The sequence below is a fragment of the Cygnus olor genome, chromosome 1 (assembly GCF_009769625.2).
Source record: "Cygnus olor isolate bCygOlo1 chromosome 1, bCygOlo1.pri.v2, whole genome shotgun sequence".
NCBI classification, from domain to species: Eukaryota; Metazoa; Chordata; class Aves; order Anseriformes; family Anatidae; genus Cygnus; species Cygnus olor.
Window position 1 is genome coordinate 2,524,541 of NC_049169.1, and position 26,238 is coordinate 2,550,778.

General features: G+C 37.7%; 1 protein-coding gene across 5 annotated transcripts in view; it reads left to right on the forward strand.

Moving 5' to 3' along the window:
• The window catches only part of CHCHD3 (coiled-coil-helix-coiled-coil-helix domain containing 3), a 150,199-nt gene that overhangs the window by 33,135 nt on the left and 90,826 nt on the right, over window positions 1–26,238 (forward strand). For all 5 annotated transcript variants that reach the window (XM_040546108.1, XM_040546116.1, XM_040546124.1 and 2 more), the window contains exon 4: window positions 15,317–15,461. In XM_040546108.1, the coding sequence (XP_040402042.1) occupies window positions 15,317–15,461 (145 nt within the window). The remainder of the gene's footprint in view (window positions 1–15,316; window positions 15,462–26,238) is intronic.

Genomic DNA, 26,238 nt, shown 5'->3' on the forward strand with positions numbered 1-26,238 from the left:
GGTGGAAGTTCTTCAGCTAAGGTCCAACGGGGTTGACCTAAAGATCTGAAGCACATACTTGAGCTTCTCCATGGGACTTCATCTGAAACAGAGCAAGAAACGGTCCCCTGATCCCTTGTGGAGGGAATTGGGTGGGTGGTAGCTGTCAGCAGATGGGAAGTGGTGGTTGGAGACCAACAGTTCTCTGTCTGCAGTATGGAGAGTGTTTCAGTATCTCCTAACTACCTCGTACTATAGCTACAAGCCTGTATTCTGTTTTGTAGTCTTATTCAGTCTTTGCCCAGCTTCCTGGGCTTTCTAGTGAGTGCTTATTGCAATCCCTGTTCTCACTTCCCTGGAATGGCTTCTGCTTACTTTAGGTGAGGTCAAAAAAGCAATTAGTTGGTAATGGCTTTTTTAAAGTTTTGCTATGCTTTGACTATCTCATCTCCTATGACTTCTTTGGAAAGCTTTTGTCTTGAAAGCCACTTGAAAAATGTTTTTTGTTTCTTTTTTTTTTTTTTGAATAAAACAGATCATAGATTTTCAAACATTCCCTGGTAATGAATTGTTGGAGTCTGTTCTACTTGGCTAGCTGGGCTCCATATGGTGTGGTATTTTATCTGTCATTAGCCAGATAACTTATTGCAGCCTCTGTATTTCTAAACATCCTCATCTGTTTAAAGAAAATCTTTCTAAACTCTAAATCAGCTTTTAAAAATATGTACACAGTGGTGCACAAAGGTGGCTCTCAGTGGTAGGTTATCAGATTGCAGCCATTAGTTTCTTTTTTTTTTCTTTCTGTGCTTGGGGAGGGTCTCTGTAACTGCGATTCACTTACGGTTTAATTGATACTCTGATGTGTCTGAGTGCTTCCCCCCCGACCTTGTTTTGTCATGTCTCAGCAGTGCGTTGCATATATGACAGGCTCTTAGTAAACTTCATGGAGTGGACAGCTTTTGCAGAAAAGAACAACAAATCCTCCAGTGCAAATGCAAAGTGAAAGAAGGATGAAGAACAATATTAGAGGAGAACCCTTTGGGAAACTACTCACCAAAATGTTATATTAAAATCAATACTGGGGCTCGACCTTTTTGTGGTACTGTGTATTTTAAAGCTTACTATTGATTTCTGTTTTAATAACATGCTTATTATAGTTTACTGGCACAGGTCTGCAGAACATAAAGGAAAATAAAATGGTTTATTTAGAATATTCATTTTATATTTTACTGAGATTTTAATTTATGAAGAACACATTAATTTATTTTCAGTTCATATGGATAGTGCATTAAATGTGATGAAAAATTTTTGAAGTAGGTTTTTTTTTCTTCCTAAACGATTCTATTTTCTGAGGTAATTAGCTATGTCAAATTGGGAGAGTGGCTTTTTCTCCCAGTATTCTTCCCACAGGGGACAAAAAGCTACTTTGTTAGTCAGAAAATAGTTATAATCTAGTATTCTGCCACAGGGGCCTCTTGATAGTGTGAAAGTGTGAAAACAGTCAGGAAAATTGTCATATCCCTACTGCTGACAGTAGGATAGAAAGCTGGAAATACTTACATGAAACTGCAAAAGTGAATACAATTGTTTCAACTTCTGCTAGGTCAGGGATAAGAATTTTATATCGTCTGACATGAGTGACCATACTGTTTTTAAAAAGAGGCTAAAGTTGGTAATTGGGTTTAGGAACACAGGCGTCGTCACAACAGGGCCGTGCTGGAGGCTTGCCTCCTGTGGTAGGCCTTTCTCTGACAGGGTCTCCATGAAGTACTGCAGAGGTTCAAGAACTGTCTGAAAATACTGTTGAGAGAAATTATTTGTAGACCAAAGTTTCTTCATTACTGTTGTCATTCCTGGAGGAAAAAATAAAATTAAATTGCACACTAGTATAAGAAGGTCTACGTGTGAAGTAAAGCTCGGCTGTCAGCACTGCCACATTTATGTAGCCTATGGAAAATTGTTCTTTGTTCGTACACCTTCATACAGTGTGACTTGTCTTCCATGGATGCTTAGCCGTTTTCTAATATAATATTCAGTGTATTAGGAAAAAAAAACTGGCTACTGATTTGAGAGGACAAAACTTGGTCATTTATAGTTACAAACAGGACTTTGGAAGAGAAGCCCTAAATTGCATATAAACTGGAAAGGGAGACTAATGTGACAGCTAGAAGGGGCCTTCCGTCTCTGAATGCGACATGCACGTATGTGCGACTCACGTTCCACATTTGAAGGTGTATAGTTCGTTGCACACTAGAGAGAGGACTTAAAATAGCAGTTGGATAGAATTATCGAGTAAGCTTTTATGGAGCGGGACATCTGATAACACAGCGATGTGGTGAGGGCTGTTCACTTACCAGAACAAAATATACAAGTTTGATGTGTGTGGCTGTTTACAAAACAAAACAAAACAACAAACTGAACCAAAAAAATATTTGCTTTGACTGTCCAAAGGGGCAGTTCAGCCTCAGGGCTGGGAAGCATTCAAGGAAAAAGGGACAAATTTTGGCATTGCTTCCACAGGTTCAGTTTCTCCTATTCTCCCTTCCTGGCCATGCCCTTCACCCCTCTCACAGCAGAAGTATCCCACGTCCTGTCTGACACCCAGCAAAAGATTAAGATGTGAATTTATTCTTCGATGGCTGTAATGTTACTGAGGTCTGGAGGGTTATGGGATAACACTGCTATGCCAGAGGAAAAAAAGGAATGGGCAAGGTCAGGCTGGGTCAAGATCCTTTGCATGTGAGGGAAGTAACTAAAATTAAATGTGAAGATGTTTGAAGTTCTGGCACAGATTTTCCTGTAAAACACTACTACGGTCAGGTGAGGTATTGTAACTGATCCCTCTTCCAACAGCCAACTGTTGAAGAGAGAATTTTATAATGGGGGTGAAGTCACCTGAATGGGATCGCATTGCACCTTTTGTTTTTCATAATCTTAAAAGCGTAACACAATATCTTACCTGCAAAATGCTTAGGAAACAAAGATGTTTGCAGGCATGCTGCTTAGGAGGATGAAGGTTTGGAGATACCAGACTGTCAGAGGAGCCCGTATTGTTTTCTTTGTTGTTTTCTGGGAAGAAAAAACAATATTTGGCAATGGTCAGGTTACTCTCCAAGATTCTGTTATTGGTCTCGCTCCCTTTATACTGTTACGTCTGGTGCTCAGTATATGCAGGGATGAATCTTGGAGACAGGAAGTAGAAATTGGAGAAAGCAGTGCTATAATTCACTCCTACCTTTATAAACCCCCCATTTTCAAGGGATTATTTTTCACTTTGATTTTAAAACTTGGCATCTCAGCTGACAATGGTATACGAAGCTTCATCTTGATAAGTTTATTTCTCAGGGAGATTGGAAAATGACTTGAAGCCAGTGAGTTTATTTGGAGAGAGCATCAACAAAAATAACACTGCTTCATAGTTTTATAGTTTTAGATTCAAGGAGGGAGGAGGGAAACTATTCCCCCATGGCAATTTAAAACAAATCTTTGCTTTCAAACTGCTGAGCTCTTTCATTTTGAAAAGTAGCAAATAAGTAGACATAGCAGAGAAACACTTAAAAAAAAAAAAAAAAAAAAAAGGTAACTACCCCTTCACTTTAATGGAGAATTAATGTTGTCATAATTTCATGAGGGCTTTGCAGATCCCAAGAGGAGTGATATTAAATTGGAAAGTAATTTCAACTGGAGTTATGAGAATATCAAGAAAAGTCTCAACTAAATACTTACACAAATTATGTAAAACAGTTTTACTATTCTGGTTTAGGTTGTCTGCATGCCTCTGGCATAAAGGTAGAAATTTGTTCATCTATTCTGTCTTTACATAATACTGATTTATATGCACATATTTTAAAAAACAGTGGCCATATGAAGTATAATTACAACCCCCCTGTTTAAACAGCCTTCCCTTGTTCCTGCTTACTCTTCTTCTGCTCAACCACCTCTATCCTACCCTAGAAAAGGAAGACAACCGACAAAACACCAAGCACCCCAGAAAGAAAGTTAACCCAGCCAACTTCAGTAAGGTATCAGCACACCGACAGGAGTTAGTGTCCATTTTGCACTAGGTATTAAGAAGCTGTCTGTGGAAGTCTTGTTGATAAATTGAAGAGCTGTATATAATTACAAGTCTTGAAATTAGTGTCTTTGATCTCTTGATCAAGCACTGGCACGTAAAATAACATGGCCATTAGCAAAGATTTTCAATTGACAGATGTTATGCTGGGGCTGGAGGGCAGGGAAAATGAAATGAATGAAATGTTCAGCTGAATGTTATTGCTTGAACCTCATTGTTACGGGTGATTTTAGAAGTACAGCATTTGAAGCAGAGGATGATCGAGAGAACAGAGAAATGGTTAAGCAGGTAGGGTGGAACATAGTTTTGCTTTTACCAAGATAAATTGGGCAGAGTAGGTTGGTGTGTTCTCTTGGGTTGTATAACAGGCTAAAGAAGGACAGCAAACCAGACTTCCTACTGTAAAGCAAAACCCTTAGTATCTTGCTGTCTTGCATATTAATACCAGACACAAAAATCCCCCAAACTAATGCCAGAACTGTAAAATGATTTGGGACTGACCAAAGATGAGATTGTAATGGAATGTATTTGAGGGAGGAATTGGCATTGTATTGAAAGTTTGTGTTGCTTAGGGATCAGTTTTGTAATTACCGCCACTTTCCTACTTTCAGTATATTTTCTATATATTTTTTGAAAATGTATTTTCAATATATTTTCCAATGAGTGATCCACAAATCTCATGTTTGTGTATTGCCAGCATTAAGGAGGGACAGGTCATTGTGAGGAAGAAATGCCTATAGACTAGAGTAGTGGAGTTCTTGTTAAATATAATAATATGAAGTACAAGCACAGGAAAGTAACAGTAATTACTACAAGACCATGCTAAAATCTCCAAAAAGAAAAAGATGCGTGAAACAGATGATGATCACATTTGTTTTTGTTATATTAATTCCCAAGATCCAGAGCGGCTGCCAGCTCTCTTCGGAGGACAAAAAGACCTCCTAGTCCATATCCTGAGTGTGTAACGTGGCCTCTCTCATTTTCTCTTCTTCATTCTGTTTCTGCATTTTAACTTGGCTCTGAGCTATTGGAAGTTGCCTGGCTTCTATGGCCAGTCAGCTGGTATGGTTTCAGTGGTACTGGCAAGTGCCCGGATACCCTTTGCTTGTGTAGTCCAGGGGGAAGCCAGACACCAGGTCTGGAATATGTCGGGTTAGATGCAAAGGGCTCAAATTTTGCACCCTGCTGGTGTGTAGCACAAAGTGCCTTACTCAAAATTGTTTGGTGGGACAGGGAAGGGGAGCACTGCTGGCACCTTGGATCTCTCCTATCTCCCTCCACACACCGTCACCATTAGAGCTTTTGATGATTTGCAGCGAATTTGTGATAAGAATTTTGATTGTGAATATTGTGGTCTATAGAGAGTATAGCAATTCTGATCCACGTGTTCCCACTTGGATAGTTTTGGACTAAGCAGCCATCAAGTGATTGCAGATTGGGATTTGATGACCTGCATGTTTGCTTTCTTTGATTTTTATAATGCTGTGTTTTTTTAAAGCTTTAGCATTTTCACTTTGCCGTGCTTCATTTCTATTTTACCGGTCCTAATTGTCTCCTATTTAATAAAATCTGTTTAGTATGGAGAGGTCTCAAAAACCACTTGGGTGGAACATAATTTTGGGGAAGATGTATTCCAATCTTAAATTTAGAAGAGGTTTCTGTTCTCCTATGGATGTTTTTTAGTAATGGTTTCGGTTCTCCTCCCTTCCCACAACAGGGCAGTGCATAATTTATAATACAAGTCACTTGTAATGTCACCAAAAGAACACAGTCAAATAGAGAAAAAAACACTACATTTTGCCTATCTGTTACAAGTGGACAGTAGATAATGCAAAAATTGAAGGTAAAAGGTTTGCTTTATATAACATGGATGTGTGGTGCAGAGGAACGATGTTTTCTGTTAACTTTTGCATAAACTGAAATAGAGATGAGTTTTTTAAACTTGCAAATAATGCTGGGAAATCTCTTCAATTCAGCAGAACTTTTTTGTATTGTCATTCTGAGACTTTGCTAGAGAAAGAAGCATTGCCAGTGATTCTGTGATTCAGGTAATTTATTTTTCATATCTCTGGCCTTAACCATGTTTTGTAGAAGCAGATAAGCATTGGATAAGTAATGTATCTGAATTTGCAGCCTGATGAATTTGAGTAAGAGAAATATCCATTTCACACTTCCCAGTTTAAGTTTAGGTTAAAGGTTTTCCTGATTTCTCGAGCATCTTTTCAAATCCCTTGTCAGCAACAGTGATTTTCAACAACATTCGTATAGCACATTCAGTATGCATTCATTAAATATTGAAAGTCAGTACTGGGAAACATTATTCATTCATTAATACTGCATCGTGGCCTAAACAGCATTGTTCAAAACATTTTTGGATGTTATGCAAGTCTGTCAGAATGCATTAACATTCTTGGTTGCGTCAAACTAGGCAAAAAAAAAAAAAGATGAACGGTTTCCACTGTAAATACATTGTACTCTTATTTTTAGTCAGTGTAAGCTTTCTGAATTCTCAGTGTAAGGAATTATACAGATATACTTTTTCAATGATGAAGTGTTGGAGTTTTATATCTTTTTACATGGACTTCGTACGTCAGGATTGTTTCCAGCTTTTAAGACCAATACCTCTTTAGATTTTTCTACATTCTGTAGAGAAAAGGAGGGGATGACTCTGATTTTCCCAGTAGTGGACTTTGAAACAGGAAATATTTTGATTTTGGTTGGCTGGAGGTAATGAAAAATGACACGGGTCATGCTTTGGACTTGAGTGAGTTTATCTTGGATCACCACAAATCCATCAGATTGTGTAACTTGGAGCTGTAATAAAGATATAACAACTGGCAAGTAATCATTTCCCTGAAAAGTAACAAAAAGAAAATATTTAATCTTTGATAGCGTAATAAATTTTCAATATCTGGAAATAAGAAGGGCTGAAAATGATACATCGCTGTATTTGCTTTTAATATTGTATTGTTTGCCGGTTTTGGATTTCCCGTGCATTGTAGATTAGTTTGGATTAAAGCACGTAGTGGCCATCGAAGCTCAAGACTCACAAAGCTGTTGGTGTTTTTCTTTTCTTGTTTTGCTCTTTAGCATTTTCTCAGTGTTGTTGTTGTCCATGAATTAAAAGGTGCTTTTTCATTAGTGATAATGTTTAATGTCTGCAGGTGTTTTTCAAGAATGACAGAAATGGATATTTCGAAGTAAACAATTGAGCAAATTCTTCTGGATTGAGGCTTAAATTATTCATCTTATTAGTGTGGCTAACGTGGTTCATGCTGTGCAAGATTACAGTACCATGTCGTAAATTCAGATGGTATAATGAACAATTTTATTTTCCTGAACCCATTTTAAAAATGGATCTGAAAAGGATAAAAGGACGGAAGTTTTATTTCTTCTCAGAGTTTCTGTTTCTTAAAAAGAGATTACAGGAAATGTACCACTGGTCCCGTTAGAGAGGCTTTGGGCTTTGTTGTTTGTTTCTTAAATTCCTGATTCTGCTTCACAGTGACTGGAGAGTGGAGCTGGTTGGGAATTTTGACCTCATCTTTTTTTTTTTTTTTTTTTGGACTCTGTATGATAGCTGCCAGTTACTCATTTTAAGTCATTACTCAATTCTGTATTTTTTTTGCCAGTATACACCCACGAAATAGTTGCATTTAACCCTAGTTCCATCTGAGCACAAATAGCTAAGCTGATCTTTAAGGTCCCTTTCTATCCAAACCATTCTATGATACGTACAGGAAGTTTAAAAGTATGAGAACTAAAATAGCTGGTTTCTACATAAGATTTTAAATATACATTTATTCTATTTATTTCTTAATATGCCTCAATTTAGGCAAATTTGCTTTCCCTCTACTGTCAACTTCAGTAAATGGCCGAGATGCACAAAGCATTTGACATTTTATGTCCCGTGGTAGCTGTGATGGTCACCGATAACTGATGGTGTGGTTGGGTGCTAGCTGGGTGGTCCCACCTGCGGCCTGTTCTGGTGACAGAGTGGGACAGCATCACTGCCATGATATTCCAGTGGTTCTTCCTTAAGTTCTGGACAAGTCAGAACCTCTAGAAAGAGATTTTCCTTCTGGAGGAGTGAGGTAAGCGTTTCAGGCTGTCTTACTGTGCTCTGACAAGTCTGGTGTATTCACATGTGGGTTTTGTTACTTGCATGTAGCGTGTTCATAATTAGTTCAAAAGCCACATAATAAATGCCAGCCACCTGGAATATTACAATCACTGCTTTTATAGAAAACACTAAAGATTAATAAAAAAAGAGGAACGCAGAAGCCAGAAGATTATTCTGCTAAAACCAAGTATTTCCACTTTGGCTTTGGTCTGAAGATCTACTCAAAGGAGAGGGTTAGGACGGATGTTTTGGCCATGCGCAACTTTTGTTTTTTTCCCTCAATCCCTCCCGCCCAGCCCCACAAAATCTAAATGTAAGAACAAATTGGCTTGCATGTAGGTGAGCAGCTGTCAGATATCTTATTTATCTGTTGCCTGGTGGGTGCAAGATCGCTCCTTGAGAATAATGTGATAGGTTTAATGTTGGGCTTGAACAGAATCTGATTTAGATGGAGTGTCCTGTAAACAATGTTTTGATTAAAAAGACCTCAGGAATAAAGCAGTCAAAAATTATGGTAAGACCTAAATATGATAACTAAAAATATCCAAATTCTTATTATGCTTCTGTTTGTTCCATAAATCCATAAATCTTTGGTGAATGTTATATCACAACTTACCTAGCCTCCTGCAGTTTCTTCCATTTCTTTTCTTTTCATGTGTGTTTTTTCCCTTGTGTCAGGAATGCTCAATCATCCTCCTGTCTGTTTTTTGAGGAAAACCCAAACTTCACCTATTCAGGTCTGCTTCTTGTGTTCAGTAATTTTGATGCAGCGGTGTCCTGCTCAGAGTGGCTATGAGCGGTATTGTCTCCAATGAGATGGGAATTACTTGAATTTAGGAATTTACTCTAAAGGGATCTCAAATCAAGTGTTTCATTCAGATGGGTAAGCTTCGTAGCTGCCACAGTATTCATTTGCAAAGGAAATTCAATCATTTTTTCTCATCTAGCTAAGCTCCTAAGTCCAGTCTTTAAAAGCAATAAGAGCCTCAGGCAGAGCAGAGAATTTTTATTTTCTGCTTTGGGATAAGCAGGATGTTAGCAGCGCTGTCCATTGGTACAAAGGTGTGCCCAATTTTAGCCAGTACAGCTCCTTTTCTTCTGACAAAAGCTTTAGTTCATGGGGTTACGTAATTAAATACTTTATCTATCAGCAGATCTCTGGACAGATGGAAAAGTCTCTCTGATGGATACCAAAATGCAGTGTGAAAATCACCAGCAAAAGGAAGGCTAGGGGAAATGTGTACCCACTCACAGCTAAGTGGGGCAGAGTCCCGGTGACAAAGGACAGAGAATAGGCTGAGATACTCTGTGCTGCCTTCATCCTTCTGAAAGCCAGCTTCCAGGAATCCCAGCACCCTGAGACCAGTGGGAAGGGAGCACTGACGACTTACGTGAGAAGGAGGATCAGGTTAGGACACTTACTGGAAAGAAATACTGGACATAGATAAGTTCATGGGGGCTGGCAAGTTGCACCCACGGGTGTGAGGGAGCTGACTTACATCATTGCGAGGCCAGTTATTTTTGAAAGGTCGTGGTGGTCAGAAGAGGTTCCTGAAGAAGGTAGGAAAGCAAATGGCACTCCGATTTTCAAGAAGGATGAGCAAGGAGATCTGAGGACCATGCCAAAAGGCAATGGAAACAAACTGAAAAGCATGAAATTCCATCTAAACACAGGAAAATACAGGGCCAGTGGTCAAACTGTGGAGCAGGTTACCCAAAAACAATGTGAAGTCTCCATCTGTGGAGATAACCGAAACCCAACTGGAGTGTTCCTGGGCATCCTGCTCTGTCTGACCCTACTTGAGCAGGGAGTGTGGACAAGATGATTACAAAGGTCTGTCTGCCGTATTAAGGCAGGAACTTCTGGTTTCTGTGTATATAATCGTATGCAAGGAAATAGTTCAGAACATGAAATACTGCGAAGTGTTAATCCAAACCTTAGTATTTAGAGGTTCTTGTTAATACTCTACATACTTTCCGAAGCCCTATGGAAAAGAGCTAGCATTGCGTCCTTTATTTGATTAAATCAGTTACTGTAACTAGATAGCTGTACACTTGAAACAGTATTTCATAATTAGAGTATTTTGTTCAAACTATCAACTTCGCAGAAAAATGTATAGCAAGCAACCTCTGCTGTTTCAGCAGCTTTTTTTAAAGTACTTTCTGTGTAAATGATCAGTGTAATGCATAATGTCTTTTGTCTGTTAACTAGAGCTTTCCGCTTAAATGTGAGAACCATTATATTGAGCCTTTAATTTTGTTGTAATTAAAAATGTCATTTTAAGTGGTCTATTTATGTGGAATTCTTGGAATAGTGGACTGTACTGACAAGTTGTGCTATTTAATTGCTTATAAATTGCAGATATGGATTTATTTATTTATTTATTTATTTTTACTTTTGGCTAGGTAATAATATAATTTATTATTGTAGATTTAGCTGATGTTTGCCTTCACTCAGCAGCAGTACTTGCTGAATGCCAGCAAAATGAATTTGTAATGTCAAGGAAGGAAACTACTGTAAGTTGATGCAAGCAAATGTTTGAGATCAGAAGATAGCTGCCTTGTGTTTGTTTCATTAAGCTCCTATGAGCCACCCAATTATGTAACTCAAATAAATGAAAATTACTTCAAAATCCTACTTCTTCTTTTAAAACTCTGGTGAATTTAAATCAGTTGTGATGGGCATATAGGACATTTTTGTGGATAAAAGTTGCTCTAAGTGGAAAAAGTCTAGTGGGTGCTTCAGGAAGTTAACTAGTTATATTTTATTCTGTAGGTACAGTGAGATACATTTCAGATCACATGAATGAGGATTTGAGTAAATAGGAAGGACTTAATGTTTTTGCTTTAAGGTGCAGTTACGTGCAAGTCAGCCTTGGATGTTTTTGAAGAACATAAAATTAGTACCTTTTTGGCCTAAACTGTATAAAATTTCACCATGAAATACTATGTATTTCTTTTATAGTAGAGTGCCACCCCAACTAGGAAAAAATAATGGCAAAATATTTGCTGTGCTTCTTTCTTTCTCTGAGATAACTTGAGTGTCTTGATCTTAAAAACTAGATAGAACTCCTCCTAAATATGCAGAGGGGGTCATAATGAGAACTGCTAATTATCAAGTGGAAGTTTCTTTACTCTGGTATGTCTTAAACTAAATAGATTGTGTTTTTTTTTTTTTTTCTCCCCATTTGCAAAGAAAGGTGTTTTGGGGAGACCAGGAGGTAATCCAGACAGCTCTGGAACTGTTGAAGTAAAATTAGTGGCAAAGATATCACAAAGGTGGAAGAGAAGACCTGTTATTGATTGAGAAAGGAATGGAAAGTGAGACAAAGTCGTCTTTACTTAAGCGAAAAATTAATGATACATCATTTGATTTTTATTTTTTCCCCCCCTGTAACAGCATAGCTACAACATAGCTTTTAAACAACAGATTAAAAAGTAGGCATAATCTCTTCAATGCCTTAATTGTCAGTTTTAGAAAATTACTAGTTAAACTGGAGAAGGTGGAGGCTTGTGGACAATGACAGATAGAGATTATTAGGCTAGAAGGTGGTTTGTAATGGGATTTCTCAGAAAGCAGTCTAGGAACTGATGTTAATATTTTTATTTCTCAGATATGTTTATGGTACTACATTTAGCGATAATATTACAAAAGAAAGATTAAAGGATCATGTTGGGAAATAAATGACTGACAACTACTAACTAATAAGTGTTATGAAAGTGCAAGGTAGATCTGCTAACAAACTAACAAAGACGTTGGCATTGTAAATCTGCTAACTAGAAATAGCAGAGAGTAAAAAGCCTGCAAAGTATTAGTTAATCACCAAAGTGACTGTGCAATTTACGAAGCAAATAATTTGTCTAACACATTTCTGCTTTTGTACAGTAGGAGATGGAGAGAGAAATATCCTTGCCAGTGTAAGAGCCGTGCTGAGGTCTCCTCTGGAAATATAGCATGATGTTCTGGACCAGCTGCAGGGCTGATCAAGGAAGCTACATTTCTTATATAAGGCTAAAACGTGGACTTTATTTTCAGGGAACAGCAAGCCAAACTGTTGTCTTAAAAAGATCTTTGGTAAAACCTTGTTGGCCCCAAAATGAATGTGTTTAAATGGGGCAACCGTAAAGTCAGCTGGGAAATTGCAAAAATGTTCCTAGTCTCTGGAATCTGCAACAGTCTTTTAGGTGCAATAGGGGCAGTAATAAGTTTTTTTTATTATTATATTTTATTTTTTGATGAAGTTGATCAGCTTATGCAAAGCATTTCTGTGACTTAGCTGTAAAACTGGAAACTACCCGATTACCCAAGAAATACTTAGAGTTTTTTGCTTGGATATTTACCCTGATCATGTTAAACTTTTACAGCATTACGAGTGCATTTTTAAAGACATGAAGAAATTGCATTTCTAAGGAAAAAGGGTGGTCTGTAAATAACAAAACTGCATTTGTGTGAACTGTTAACAACCACCACAGAAAAGATCTTCACTTTTTGGTGTAGATATTTCATATCCTCGTTATTGGTATTAATGAGGTAGGCGATGTTTAATGTTCTTTTAATCTTCAGGTACTTGCAAAGAACACATCACTTATCTGTTTAGTAATAATGTCTTCACTTTACATGCCTAGTGGTGGAAAAGGAGGCAAGGGGGATAGTAATCTGTTGAAATCCTATAATGCATTACTGCTGGAGGTAGGAGTTGGAAGTCAGGGTCTCTCCCTATACTCCCACCACTTACCTTATTGCAGTAGGTTCCATGGCAGGTTGGTCTATTAATGATGGTGAGACATGATTGACAGCAAAGGATGGCACGGAATCCGTTTTTTGAGTTTCTAGTATGCTGTGGGCTTGGAAACCAGCAACTTGTGAGATCAGGTGGGTTGTACAGCTTTGGCAGGCATTTTTCTGGGAGCCAACTTTGGGTGTCCTGTCCCCAGCCATTCCAGCTATTCATGCCCAAGACTATTTTCAAGATGGAAATGGCTATGATACAGGATGAGATACCTGAACCGATTTTAAATTGGCTAGCTCAGGTCAAAGCAGTAAGTCTTGCAGTGAGTTCTCTGCTCGCATGAAACCAGCGTTACATATCCATCCCTCCTGTCTCTCGTGTGGACGTACCCACAGCTGTGTCATTGTCTGTTAATTCTGTGGGATGTCCGTTTCTGATGAAAAGCTCCTTAACAGCTCACGGTAAGGTGGGGAATCAGATGACATGTGTACATAGGCGAGATTCTGGGTCACCATCGTGGAGCAAGTGTGCAGCAAAGGGCGTGCGGAGTTTGGGCAAAAGCAGAAAAGAACAGCCCGTCCCTCTGTAGTGTACTTAGCAGGGAAGCTGAATGTAACAGCAGTCAGGTTAAGCCATCAAAGGGTTTATCTTGACATGGGGAACCTGTTATTTTTGAGTGTTAGGAAAGCTGACTTTCTTCTTTTTGCAAGGGAGGTTGAGAGGAGACCTCGCTGAGGTTCGTAAGGGCAAGACTCAATGAGCTCCTGAAAAAACAGGAATAATTTCTAAGAATTAGATGTAACCATCTAAGCACTTTAATTTTGGAGAGTTTGTAATGTGGAAGCCTCCAGCAGCTTTTTCAGATATTATCTGATTTCATATACTTTAATTACTCTGCTAGGTACAATATACATAAAGAAGAGATGGATTTTTAGGGGGAAAGCATCCGTGGGAAGTAAAATCCATAAAGGATGAGGAAGGAGCTTACTGCAGTCTCTGGAAACACAGAGTGCTTTCTCTGTTGTCTCTCACAAGAAAAAGCTGCCGAGACTTCTATTTTGACACTTTTTTCTTTTTAGACAAAACATTATTTCTCCAATGGAAAAGACAACCAGAATGTTTTGACTGCAGCATTGATTGTGTGAATGATTTGATATACCAATGCTGCTGGAATAATTTGGGGGACCTTGGGAAATCACTTAATGGAATTTGGTCCATGGCTGCATAATCTGACTTTTTGCTGGAGTAATTGAAGATGCTGCTTAATAAACTTTTTATAAAGACTCCCAGTTGGTTGCTGCATTTCAGAGGGTTGTGTCTGAGCACAGAAGTAATACATCTTGTAATTGTCTTTTTCCTCCCCACCCCACTCAAATATTTTCCCTGGGGAAGAATCTAATGTACTGTAATGCTAGTACCTTTTACAAAGTGACCCTACTCATTATGATTTGTTCTCTGAAGCTCCCTTGACAATGTATAAATGCACCGAGAATCCTTAAGCTTCCTTTCTTCCACTCTTTTGAAAGTGTATTTGAAAACCTGTGTGATAGTGCCATTACTATTCCGAGTTCCCTAATGCTGACGCTGTGCTCGATGTCACAACATGTGCTCAGTAGAAATGTTTTATTAGCTAACCAAGTTATGTCTATACATTTTCATGAAAATTGGATATGGTGTGCTTACATAGAGTGATCTAGTAAGGATTTACCTGCTCTAGGGAACCTGCTTTGGCAGGGGGGTTGGACCCAATGATCTCCTGAGGTCCCTTCCAACCCCTACAATTCTGTGATTTCTAATAAATTTGTGGTTTTGTGACATGCAAATGGTGAGAATTTTCTGCTTTAGCTGTGTTAACTCTGTTGCAACAAGTTCAGTAGCTCTTTCCATCTCATCCTCTCAAATTTCTGGGGAAGGTTTATTATGGTTGTTGGGTCTTTTTGCATCTTGGTAAATAGATGCAGTGTTTGGGTTTATGGTGTGGCCTGAGATCAAAAAACATTATCACGTTGCAGAAAAGAATGGAGATTTTACCTGGAAGTTAGGTGGTGGGGCGGGGAGAAGGAGTTTCCTTGAAAAAAAAATTCCTTAAAACAAACAAGACCAATACCCTCCTACAAACAGAGCTCTGTGCATATCCTTGGTACTTAAGAGAGAAATTTTCATAAACTTTTAAATGAGTTGTATTTTATATGATTTAATAAATAGTGATACTAAGATGTGTTGAATTTACATATTCTGTTTTTAACACTAATCTGAAATGAACTTCTGAAATTTTTACTGAATTCATATTCAGCTGTCTTAAGACTCCTGTAGTAACTTCAGTGACTACTTTTGAAGTGACTGTGCTTATATCCTTTTAAAATGCAATTGGAAAATAACCTTTCAATCTAAATTTCCCTCCCCCTCCTGTAGGTTGAAGCAAGAACAAGCATATGTACGTGATGAGTTTGGCAAAATTCTGGAACGAGAAAGGATTTCTTCAAATGAGCATTTGACTCGAGCCATTCTTCGAGAGAGAGCTGCGACAGAAGAGGAGCGTCAGAAGGCACAACGCTTTGTAAGTTCAAAAAGTTATGTAGAAAACTTACGTAGAAGTCTTGGATTTTTAAACAATCATAACTTCAGGCTCGTTTCAGACTATTAGTAGAAGAAGAAAGCGTATCTCATCTTGTGATTTTTTTTTCTTTTCCTTACTACTAAATTCTATCATTTTATTTTATTGTTCGCAAATTTCCCTATCTTAAGAACAGATGAGTAAAAAGAACCAAACGTTTCTGAAGGTTGCAAGTATAATACATCTCCTTGTTTTGAGGGGTAATATTAAAGCCTTCTTCTGTTTTCAGATGAAGAGTAATATGATTGTCTAGGTCTATTAGGTTATTGTATGTTAATATTAGGTTATTGTATGTTAATATTAGGTTATTGTATGTTAATGTATCTATTAGGTTATTGTATGTTAAGAAGTTACAACATATGAGATGCTCTTCTAGAAATTAATTACTTCACATTGGAAGGGAATCCACAATATTCCTGGCTAGAAGGCTGGCTAACAATAGGGATTGAAAAACTATAACTTTGAAGTCTCTTTTGTTCTAGAAAACAAAAAGAATTGCCTAACTTTTGATTGTCTCAAATCTTGGAACCAGCTTAGTGAAAAAATCTGTATCAAAGACTCCTATTTCATTAGAGCTGATGTATAAAGACTTGGTGACAAGGAAGTTGTAAAATGCAGCTGGCTGTTTTCTTTTTAAAATTGACAATATATATTTCAGCCCATTTCAAATGTCTGGCAGATTTATAGCTTCCTATATAACAGTTGCTTGGTGTATTGAGTCGTCTTTGTAAGAAGAATCATTCTCTGAGGTATGAATATCACTTCTTAGAAATTTTTTATTTATTTCTTTTTTTTTTTTAGAAATTAGCGGAGTGTAAATGGTAAACAAACTGATCTTCCCAAGAAAAGAGTTTCAAGTCACTTATGTGAGCATTCCTTTTAAAATAAATGGGGTTATTTATGACAACATCTATATAAATATGTTTGACCCTCTGTATCTGAAATGAACTCAAACCTTTCTAAGACTTACTGGTTGGTAACACAGCAAAGCAGTCCCTTCAGTAGCTTTATCTATGCTATGTAAATACAAATCGATTGCCTGCATTGTCACAGAATTGCAGAATGATTGAGATTGGAAGGGACCTCTGGAGATCATCTGGTCCAACCCCCTGCTCCAGCAGGGCCACCCAGAGCGTATCACTCAGGATTGCATCCAGATGGCTTTTGGGTATCTCCAGGGATGGAGAGTCAACAGCCTCTCTGGGCAACTTGTTCCAGTGCTCAATAAAATCATTTAGGTATACCTGAGTCTAAGTGTCTTCTGCAGACATTTCTCAATGGTTTTTCAGACTTCTACTGGTGGTGTTGTTGAAGAATAACTATGTGGCAGACAAATAGTTACTATTTTCTCATGTTTAAATATAGGAACAAAGGAAAACGGAGAGCAGTTATGACCAAGATACAGTCTTAGTCTTATGCCTTAAACCCTTGGCTTGTTAATGTCATGCAGTACGGATGAGGATTTTGTGGCCTCAGCCTAATGAAGTACTGAAGATTTATACTGGAGAATATTATTTGCATGAGTTACCAGGGTTTTTCCATCTTTCATTTACTACTGGGGCTAGCACTATGCTTTTGAGAATGTGTGATGCCTTTCTCATCAGCCAAATGCTCGATTTCCTATCGATATCAATATCATATTCATATCAATATCAATAGATTTCATATTATGACTATGAAACTGGTATATTTAGCCTTTAAATCAATTTTATTGATAATTCTCACGTATTCCAGAATATTTAAGCTAGAACTGTCTAAGTGAAGCAATCAGGAATTGCTGTTAACTAATTTTGGGCCTTATCTGCTTGTTTCAAGGTATGTGCTGTTAATGCATATGGAGGTGTGCTTGGAAAAAAGAACATACAAATGTTGCTAATGAAATGAAGCAAATGCCTTAAAATCTTACAGGATGTCCTCTTGCATGGAATTGTAGAGTGACTGGCTGCCTTTCAAGGTAGAAACACCACAGCCTGGCGTTTTAGGGAGCTGCCTGCCAAGACCGTGAATTTTCAATCTATGAAATTGTCTTGAGATTCTTTCATGAAGATCCCTATGTTCTTTTGCCTTTGTTACTGCATTTTTTTTTGTTTCTACCATAATTTATAAACAATAGTATATATTTTTTTCAATGTATCAGGCTTGAATTTATAAAATTTGTAACATGGGGATGTATCTGTGTGCACCATTTGTCAGGTAGGGTGAATAATCCCGTGTGCTGGTTAACTGCTGGAGTAGGTTGATATTTTATGTAGCCCGGATTTGACTGCGTCTGTCAGAGAAAAAGTATTGGAGAAAAAAGTAGTGTTTCGGAAATGTCAATAGCATTATCTACAGAGTTAATTCCTTTGCCACTAAATTGTTTAAACAGTGCACAGGAATATATATTATGGTTATAAAGGAAGAATATTTTTTTATAAGGGCTGCTAATTCAGTTTTAATAAACAGACATGACATTGTTAGATTGAAGGAATATTTCCCATTCTAAAACCATTTTAATACCAGCTGCTGCTTATAGGTTTGGACAGAGGAAACTTTTAAGTGTCAGCACACCAAAAGTTAATACTAACTTTTCATACAAATGAAGAAAATTGATACAAATGAAGCTAAAATGGACAGCTAAGACAGTAAAAGCTTTGCAGGTGACAAGAAGTAGAGAGAAATGTCATTTGTCTCTTTAAGCAAAAGTATTCCACTTGTCAAGAGAAAGAAATCTAAAGGAAGTCAGCAGAGCTTGAACAGCAAGGTAAGGCAAGGGAGTGCACCCTTAAGCAATCTGAAACAATTTTTAAGCGAGCAGAATGAGGAAGATCATGACATTTGCTAAGCTAAGTGTTAAAAAGCAACCCCCCAAACCCAAGTATGACAGGTAAGATTTTAAAGAACGCTTAAGAAAAGGTTTAAAAATTAACATGCACGTGTGTGTGTGCGCAATCCCACAGCCTCCGTGGAACAGAAATCCTACCAAAGACTGTAGGGCCAAGAGATGACTGGGCAATACTTGTAGTGATCAGAAGAGATGAAACCACAGCAGCAAAATACCATGAATTAATTCTTTCATGTGTCTCTTGAAAGTGGAGGAACATCGAAAAGTTCCCATGCTGGAACTTTTCTTTGCAGAGATCTCCTCAGATGAGGTCTCAGATCTGAAGATTCAGTAGAAAATGTTAAGGGAAGTTGACAGTTTTACCAATAACAGCTCTTCAGGCTTGGGTGATAGTCATAAAGGCTTTGAAAGAAACTCGGTGATGATAGATGAGCTAATGATAGCTGAACTGCTTATGTGCTGTGTAAGCTCTTACAGAGAGCTCCCTCAGTACAAGCGGACTGGAAAGTGGCTGATGGGATGTCAGCTTCTTTAAAAATGATTCTGGGGGAGATCCAGAGGTATACAAAACAGTATTTCTGATGTTTGTACTGACCAAGGTAGAAATTAAAATTTAGAGTAGAATTTCCAGACCCTCAAGTGCACCGTGTGCTTGAAGGTGTGCTTGAGAACTGTCTGTAGCAGTGTAGCACATCAAAAAATACTTCTTTCTTCCATACCCTTAACATGTATACTTACCGTGTGATATTTTTCTGGCCCATCCTTCTTGAAGGAGGACTTTATAATGACTTAAGGCTTTTATTTCAGTCTGACCATAAAGAATTTTGGTACCGGCGTGATCCTCTCTGGCAAGGATTGATGCAGCCAAGGGTCACATTCTTCTGAGTGCTCCAAGAGTACTGGTATTAAGTTTTACTCGTCCAGGCAGCAGACCAATCCTCCTTTACACTATTTATGATTGGAGATCTTTGCTGCACACCTGAAAGTTGTGGGTGGTTGAGCCGGGCAGAGTCTTGCTGAGTGGCTTTAAATGTGGGAGCTTTGCCATAAATAGCTTATTGATGTTCCATCACTTGAGTCATTATGAGAGTTGGGGTGAGACACAGAGAACACGGAGTGAAAAATCAATAGTTATCCAAAGTGCAGAGGACCTGTTGTATTTCCATCTCCTTATAATGACCTGGAGTTTACTGTTAACATGTTTACTTCACTGTCTGGACTGAAACGAGCTGTCATTAAGACCCTATATGTTAGAAAATGGTTTTATTGAGCTGCCAATGACATTAAAGTCTCATTTCCCTTTGAAGAGGCACAGAAATATCGTTCTGTTCATTTGCTGTAACCATAACATTAAAATTTGATTATTGCTATCATTAGAAATCTGTATCCATACTAATATAATTACATACACTTCCCCATGTATTGTTCCAGGCTTTCATTGAAAAGTACCTGTTAGAGAATGAAGTCTGTTGTTGCAGAGGTATTTTTTTGTTTTGTAAATCATTTTCTATACAAGAAAGTCTATTAATAAATTCTGTGATCAAAAAATCAATTTAGCAGAAGTATCCTTATATTAAAAAGCAGTTTTTGCACCTTAGGTGAATGTGGTAATCAGGTTATTGGAAATTTGAGATGTATAATTCTTCTTTTACTTTTCTGAGCACTGAGATCAATAGACAAAATACATTCCTTGATATATTAGAGCTGAAACATGTTGAGTTATGTTAGGAGTGAATTTGACCTATTGTCATAATTGAATACATATTGTTAAAATAGAGTGTTTCACTCTTCTGTGTCTCAACTGTTTAGATGTTTTCCCTATCACCCTTGGGTGGCTGGTCCAAATCACCAGGTACATGTGCTATGCACTGACCTTTCCTTTAGTGTTGCATTTATTTTTCCTGTCCTCAATTCATTAGCTTTGTCAAGAGGAGGTCCTCTGTTTTCCATAAGCAGATTATATACTGACCCTTCCTGCTCTTTCCAAACAGTCCTGTGCTAACCATATTTTAAGGATGACTTCACTAGAAAATACCAGGGGGAAAAATTACTAAACGAGTTAAGGCATTAGTTCTCAAGAGAAAAGAAGTCTGTTTACAAACCTGCAGTATTTATTACATACCTCATTTAGCTCATTCATCATTTTAATAGAAAAATGAATCTTTTTAGATGATTCTGAAATAATTTGAGGTAAACTACATAGCCTGAGGCAAAACATGATTGCTTACTGTAGAGAGGACCAAGCTGTTTCTGAAAAATACAGTATGATTGGTGACTCTAACTTACAATTTATCATTGTGAAAATATTAAAGGCTCACATTTGAAAATTAGACGTAAGGTTTGGAAACAACATGGTACAAAATTAAATCTAGCAGTAGTTCTTTTGTAGTTCTTTTGTTCTTCAGTTTTTATAATGTAGAAGTATCTGTACTCCTTGAAAGCAGGTATCTTTGCAGGTTTACTCATAAGGTTTCTTTCGGGTTTATGTACGTGGTTCTTTGTTGCCAAGTGCTGTTCTCCTTGCCATTTAGAAATCATTGTTTTGTTGCAGTAAATGGTCTTTTCGCATTAGTACTCTGTGGGCAAAAGTCATCTGTTCCGCTTTGTTCTTTCCTGCTGTAGAGGACAGGGTAAAATTAAAACAAGGAGGAAGAAGTTACTTGTGAATGTTGAGGGTGAGGTCCATTGGGTTTTGTTTGGCTTTGTTTTGGGGGAGAGGGGCTTGGTGGCTTTTTTGCAGAAGGAAGTGGGATACATTGAAAAAGTCATTTGCATTTTAAAAATATTAAACTCCGTTGCACTGTATGTGCTTACCTTCATTTGAATAAACATAACGTTGTGAATATGGCTTACATCTCTCTTGGCACACATTTATTCTCCCTCTCTTTCTGGCATTTCTACTGCAGCAGTAAGGTGTTTGGAATCTGGCTTTCTAACTGTTTTGGGATGTCAAACAGGTGATGTGAAACTGCTGTACGAACAAGAAGGTGTTGCTGTGCAAATACAGATCAATAGTGTTTGTTTCCAGTGATGCAGGAAATGGGACTTCCTGCCAAGTATTTGCAAACCATGAGTGATTTTCTTAGCTGGACAGATGTATGTGCCTGGAGGAAATGGTAAAGACCCATTTGCATGTCTAAAATTATTTTATTAATGAGAGAACAATCTTTTCCCCCTTGATTTAGTTAAACAGTAAAAAATAATTTAAAATAGCCTGTGGGTGATAGTACTGTTCTTGCTCTAGGTTGTAATCCCAGTATGACCTCTGTCACATCAACAGTTAAGCAATGTTTTATTTCATCTCTGAAACTGCCATTAAGTGCCTGCAAACTAGAATAAGAAATTGCTCACCTGTATCTCTCTTCTGTTCCTTTATAACATCCATTCTGACATTTAAAATAGTTGTTTTAATGGAACAATACAAATAATTTTCTCCTTCCTCCTGTTTTTGACTTGATGACATGTCGTAGACCTGTAATTTTTTATTTTTATAGCTAATGATCAATTGTTTTTTCTCAAAGTGAGGCATATAAGAAGAAAAATGCAGTAAAAATAGAAAATGTAAGGTACATAAAATGAATACTTATTCTCTTTAAAAGTTTCTTTTTGAGTGGTTAGAGGAATGTGTTTTGTTAGTCAAACAGCATTTAAAAGCATGCTGGTTTTTTAATTCTTATATAGCAAACCCCAAGATATTTGACAGAAGCAAAATTAATCACTGTGTTATCTCAGCATCCAGATGAAGATCTAGTGCTTTACAAAGCCTGCTGCTCCATCAATTTGTTCTTTTGGTTGAATTCAAATTGAGTTCATTTTTATAGATTCACTGCATAATACTCTCCTCTCTCCTCCCTCATTCATTAACCAATTTGTTCTTGCTACTCCCTTTTTATTGAATGGCTAACAAAATTGCTATGCTATCTTTTCAAATGAATATCATCATTCCTTGTCATGCATGGACAAAAAGTAAGCATATTCATTCTTTTTACATATACGTTTGCTTCTTCCAGAGAGAAGACCCATTTCTGCCCTCAAGATACTGTGAAAAGGATGCTTTAAATAACCTTCTCTTGAAGCTTTTGGCACAATGCTTGTGTATAAGTATTCCTATCCAGACTCCATTTGATTTCTTCTGGGCCTTTAGAGCATGTACGCCCTGCTGGTTGTATGGCACAACAAAAGCCGAATCAAAGAGTCGTCAAGACTTGTTGTTGTACACGATGTGGTACAAATGCATGCAGTGGATTAAAATGTGCTCCTTTGACAGAAGTCTTAAAAACGTAGCACACAGTCTCCCCATTTCTTCAAAACAATTTTTCTGGACTCTCATTCTGACTTCTATTTAATATTTATTTACTCTCAGGCTAGGTTAATTTTGACTGGGCAGATAGTCCTCATGTCTCTCCTTTCTAATACTTAGGTTGTCTAACTCCCTTTGGTTGAATTAGAGGACTTAAGAGAAGAAAGTTTAGGAGGTGGGGGGAATTAAGAGTAATTTGTTTTTACTAATGACCACTACCTTTAAGTCTTCCTGGGACTCTTCACTGCATAACATGGATATGTTGTTGGGGAAAAGAAGAAGAGAAGGGGACCGAACCATTGAAAGAGTATAGATTGAAGGTATCCAGCCACCTATCTTAAAAACGTTCATGAGACTGATCAGCGGTCTTTACGTTGCTGTTCCATGGTGTTTGGTCTGTGTGCTGGTGTAGTGTTTGCTGTAATCAGGACTCTGCATATCCTGTGGAAAGCAGGCTCTGAGACAAGAGCCATTCCTTTTAAAGAATGAAGCTACAAAAAGCCAAGGGGTTGTTGTGAATAGCAGTAAAATGAGAAACTGCTACATATAATATTCTTTATGGCTTAATTGGGTAGTTTTATTTAATGTAGCTCCCATCAATTTTGTATGGCTCCCCTTTTACTGAGAACAGTTGAAAATCTGGATACTGAGTTTTGTGGTAGAGCTTGGTTAGAAATATGTGAGATGTGTGCTTCTTACAAAATCTTGGATTTTGTGATATTTAAGGAGATTAAGAGACTACGTCATACTAATATTTATATTCACAACTATGCCCGAGACTGGGTTTCAAAATTGAGAGTAAATAAGGGTGAGAGACTGGTAGGTAAATAGTGAACTACATTTGTGTCCTCCTATTTTGAAGGAGCTGGCTTCCTTGGGGAACTCCAGTGGTAGATGTCCACTTTCATCTGTGGTCTACTCTTGGAGCTCTTTTTGTATTCAGGAGACCTGTTACTGCTTTATGTTACATCTATTTCCCATTTTGAAAATTACTTTCTTTACTATAAGGAGAAAAGGGTTTTCTTTTTCTTTTTTTTTTCCCTCTCCCCACTGAATGCTCATTTTGTAGTACCCTTAATTAGGCAATGGACCCAGCTGCGGTTTCCTCTGCCTCGAGTGCTATAAGGCATGGAGGTGACCTTCCAGCCTTAGTACCAAAAAGACAGTATTATCAAAGTATCATTCCTCAGACATTTCTGAAAGTTTAAGTCTGGTGCTGTATCAGGGAGAGAGAGAAGATATATTTTCGGAAAGCTCTGTTAAATATCTTCAAACAAACAAACAAGCTTGGATGTTTGGAAAGGCCAAAGTGAGCAGGAGAACTGTCTACATATCAGCATTTTCAACAGAGATGTCATATTCTGCTTAAACCAAAACGCAAACAGAAGTGATGCCTGGGATGTTTTTATTGGTTTTGCTCTTTAATATTTTCTCTGCTCTTTGTGCACTTTGACATATTCTTTATTTATTAGTACAAAATTGGATGACTTTTATTTCTGCTATGAGTTATTGAAGTAGTGAAACTTCAGTGTCTCCAGAGCAGAACTAAATGACGACTGTGAAATGCTGTTGAATGCCGTACTTATTTTATATTTTGGAGTTCAAATCCAGTTTTTAAGATTGAAAAGTTCTGTTGCTTCTCCTTGTCCATGAGTTTATGGTTTAGGTTCCCACATTTGGTTAGAAAGAAGGCTGCAATAGATGATGACTACTCTTCTTCAGGAATAAAAGACTTCACATCTCGTCAAAATAACACTTGTAATTTTATCAAAAGTTAGAATAAATCATAGAATCAATAAAATGTGATCAAAAAGTGCCATATAATACAATTGCTATTGGCATTATCATAATCATTGCCACAGATTCCCTTACACAATGCCCCCAGAATATGCTGGGTGATTTAAGGCAACTAATGTGAGCTAGGACTTATCCTGGTAGACCTGATGATAACAAAAGTTCTAGAAAACACATGGTGATAGGGAACGGTATTTGGGGAAGAAAGGAGAGAATTGACAAATTCCAAATATTCTCACTTTTTGATGTAATTTTAAGTTTCCAAGTCTTTTCACTGGATATCTAAAATATGTTGGGATATTTAGGTATTGAAGCAATAGGTGCAAATGTACCTAAAGTAAGTGTATGCAAATCCAATTTAAAAGGATCTGTCAGAGAGTGGGTGAGGAAAGAAAATGACAGGTCACAGTTAAATTTGATTTTTTTTATAAAGATATTCAAATAATTTTTGTCATATCCAGGTATTACTTGTATGAGATATTCTGCAACAGGTGCGCTAGCGTGTGCATGGAGAGAAATAGTCTGCCTCCTTTTTTTAAAGGAGGGAAGAGTTTTAAGTGTATGGGTTGATGAATTGGGAATGTTAATGCACCATTTTATTTTGGTAATAAAAATTATTCTCTTGATAGTACTGTCCTCTGAAGACTGGGGACTGTTTAATTTCCCTGCTCCCAATAGCATAGTGTGTCACTGCTGTCCAGCAAAGTGCAGTGGGGTTTGTAGCTGGGAATCTAGCCTCCTTCCAAGAAATGTATGGAGCGTGGTCTTCGTATGGGTGTGTTTCGGCCTCTTTTGCTCAAAAGCTGCGTATTTGGAGAATGTGACGTACAGGTGGCTGTGCTGCTCCCGACTAAAATCAAACATTGCTTTGTGCAAGTGATGTAGCGAGTTGAAGCCAAGCCATCCTCTGTTCAGGAAGTCCCTGCTATATGAGTTTGGAAAGCAAAAACTATTTTTAGTTGTAAAGTCTGCTGTTTAAGCAATTTCTTAAGAGCGTTATAGTAAAAGTGTGTCAACGCTCATTTTTGGGAAGCCGCGGCAAGAGGTGATACTACGTGCTTGTCACACTACTTTTTGATTCATATGGCTGATGCTTCTAACTTAGTTGTGAGCTTGGAAGATCCATCCACCTGTCTGCTCGCGTCGTAAGATGCTGCATTGTCTTTTTCTTACATGGTTGAATTCAAATCACGTCTGTAAATAAATAAATAACAAAATTTCATTACTTCTCATTTTCCTAATTATCATGCAGATAAACAGTGGGGATCGTGACATTAGGATAAGTAAGTGGCTTATGATTTTGCCTCGGAGAAAGAAACTCGTGCTGTTTCCCCTTTTCCCCCCTTGGGCTACGCAGGAGTAATAAACGAGCAAGTCCAGAGTACTTTATGATAGATAGTTAATGGTGCTGCGCCTGAGCCAACAGGCTTGTTTCCTCAGCAGCTGTCACAATTTATAGTCATTAGCATACCTTTAATGGTTGCATTTCAAAATAATTTCTACTAGGGCATTCAGCATACATAAAGGAAAAAAGCCATGACATTGAAAAAGGAGTTCGAGGTGTAGGTGGATGGTTTTGGCTGAGCCTGCTGTTGGAGCGCGTACATGTAGAGGGTGTGAGAGTGAACTGAAAATTGTTTAAAGCAATTTTGAAGGTGAATACAGGTTGACTGTATTTGGATGGTTGGACGAGATGATCTTGTAGGTCCTTTCCAACCTTGTGTTTCTATGATTCTGTGACTCTCAGTACCCGCTTCTGATCAGGTCTCTGCCTTTAAGCCTGTGAATAGCCCAACCAGGAG